Here is a 1,363-nt window from a genome sequence, read left to right on the forward strand (position 1 = left end):
ACCCACAGCTCACATCATACTCAATAGTGAAAAGCTGAAAGCATTTCCTCTAAGATCAGGAACAAGACAAGGTGTCCACTCTCATCACTTTTATTCGACATAGTTTTAGAAGTCCTAGCCATGGCAATCAGAGAAGAAGAAGAAATAAAATGAATCCCAATTGGAAAACAAGAAATAAAACTGTCACTCTTTGCAGATGACATGATACTATACATAGAAGATCATAAAGATGCTAAGGGCGTTCCAGAGCAGGGCAGCTGGACTACGGGAAGTGGCAGGCAGAGGGCAGCAGTAGGAAACTCGGGGATCTGGGTGCAAAAGCCCAGGGATAGGAGCCGCAGGCATGCTGCGTCCCAAGGCTTTGACCCAGGTGCTAAACCAGGCCAACACTGGAGGCATCCAGAGCACCCTGCTGCTGAATAACGAGGGATTTCTGTTGGCCTACTGCGGTTACAGGGATACGGACGCCCGGGTCACCGCTGCCATCGCCAGTAACATCTGGGCGGCCTACGACCAGAACGGGAACCAAGCGTTTAATGAAGACAATCTCAAATTCATCCTCATGGACTGCATGGAGGGCCGTGTAGCCATCACTCAAGTGGCCAACCTTCTACTGTGCATGTATGCCAAGGAGATTGTTGGCTTCGGAATGCTCAAGGCCAAGGCCCAGGCCTTGGTGCAGTACCTGGAGGAGCCTCTCACCCAAGTAGCAGCATCGTAATGGGTGTTGGTGGAAGCAGGGGTTCAGAAAAGAGAGATGACCGTTTGGAGGGGCAGGGCCTCCTGGGGAAGCCTTCCTGGATGTGAAGGGTTGGGGGGACTTTGTTCTTCCCAAGAATAAACTTCAACTCCTGTCTTGAAAAAAAAAAGATGCTAGCAGAAAACTACTAGAGCTCATGAATGAATTCACTAAAGTTGCAGAATACAAAGTTAATACACAGAAATCTCTTGCATTTCTATACACTAACAATGAAGGATCAGAAACAGAAACTAAGGAAACAATCCCATTTACCATTGCATCAAAAGAATAAAATACCTAGGAATAAACCTGCCTAAGGAGGCAAAAGACCTGTACTCTGAAAGCTATAAGATGCTGATGAAAGACAGTGAAGGCAACACAAACAGATGGAAAGATATACCATGTCCTTGAATTGGAAGAATGAATATTGTCAAAATGACTATGCTATCCAAGGCAATCTCCAGATTCAATGCAATCCCTATCAAATTACCAATGGCATTTTTCACAGGACTAGAACGAAAAATTTTACAATTTGTATGGAAACACAAAAGACCCCGAATAGCCAAAGCAATTCTGAGAAAGAAAAATGGAGCTGGAGGAATCAGGCTCCATGGCCTCAGACTA

The 1,363-nt window shown here is 45.5% G+C and overlaps 1 protein-coding gene across 1 annotated transcript; it reads left to right on the top strand.

Moving 5' to 3' along the window:
• Window positions 1–271: 271 nt before the first annotated feature.
• On the top strand, window positions 272–799 carry LOC132484373 (ragulator complex protein LAMTOR2-like). The gene has a single exon (XM_060090849.1). It carries the CDS (start codon window positions 344–346, stop codon window positions 719–721), a length of 378 nt encoding a protein of 125 aa, XP_059946832.1. The 5' UTR covers window positions 272–343; the 3' UTR covers window positions 722–799.
• Window positions 800–1,363: the final 564 nt, after the last annotated feature.

The sequence above is a fragment of the Mesoplodon densirostris genome, chromosome 1, assembly GCF_025265405.1.
Source record: "Mesoplodon densirostris isolate mMesDen1 chromosome 1, mMesDen1 primary haplotype, whole genome shotgun sequence".
Classification (NCBI taxonomy): Eukaryota; Metazoa; Chordata; class Mammalia; order Artiodactyla; family Ziphiidae; genus Mesoplodon; species Mesoplodon densirostris.

Coding starts and splice junctions, on each gene's coding strand:
- LOC132484373 (XM_060090849.1), top strand. CDS start 344: ATGCTGCGTCCCAAGGCTTTGACCCAGGTGCTAAACCAGGCCAACACT.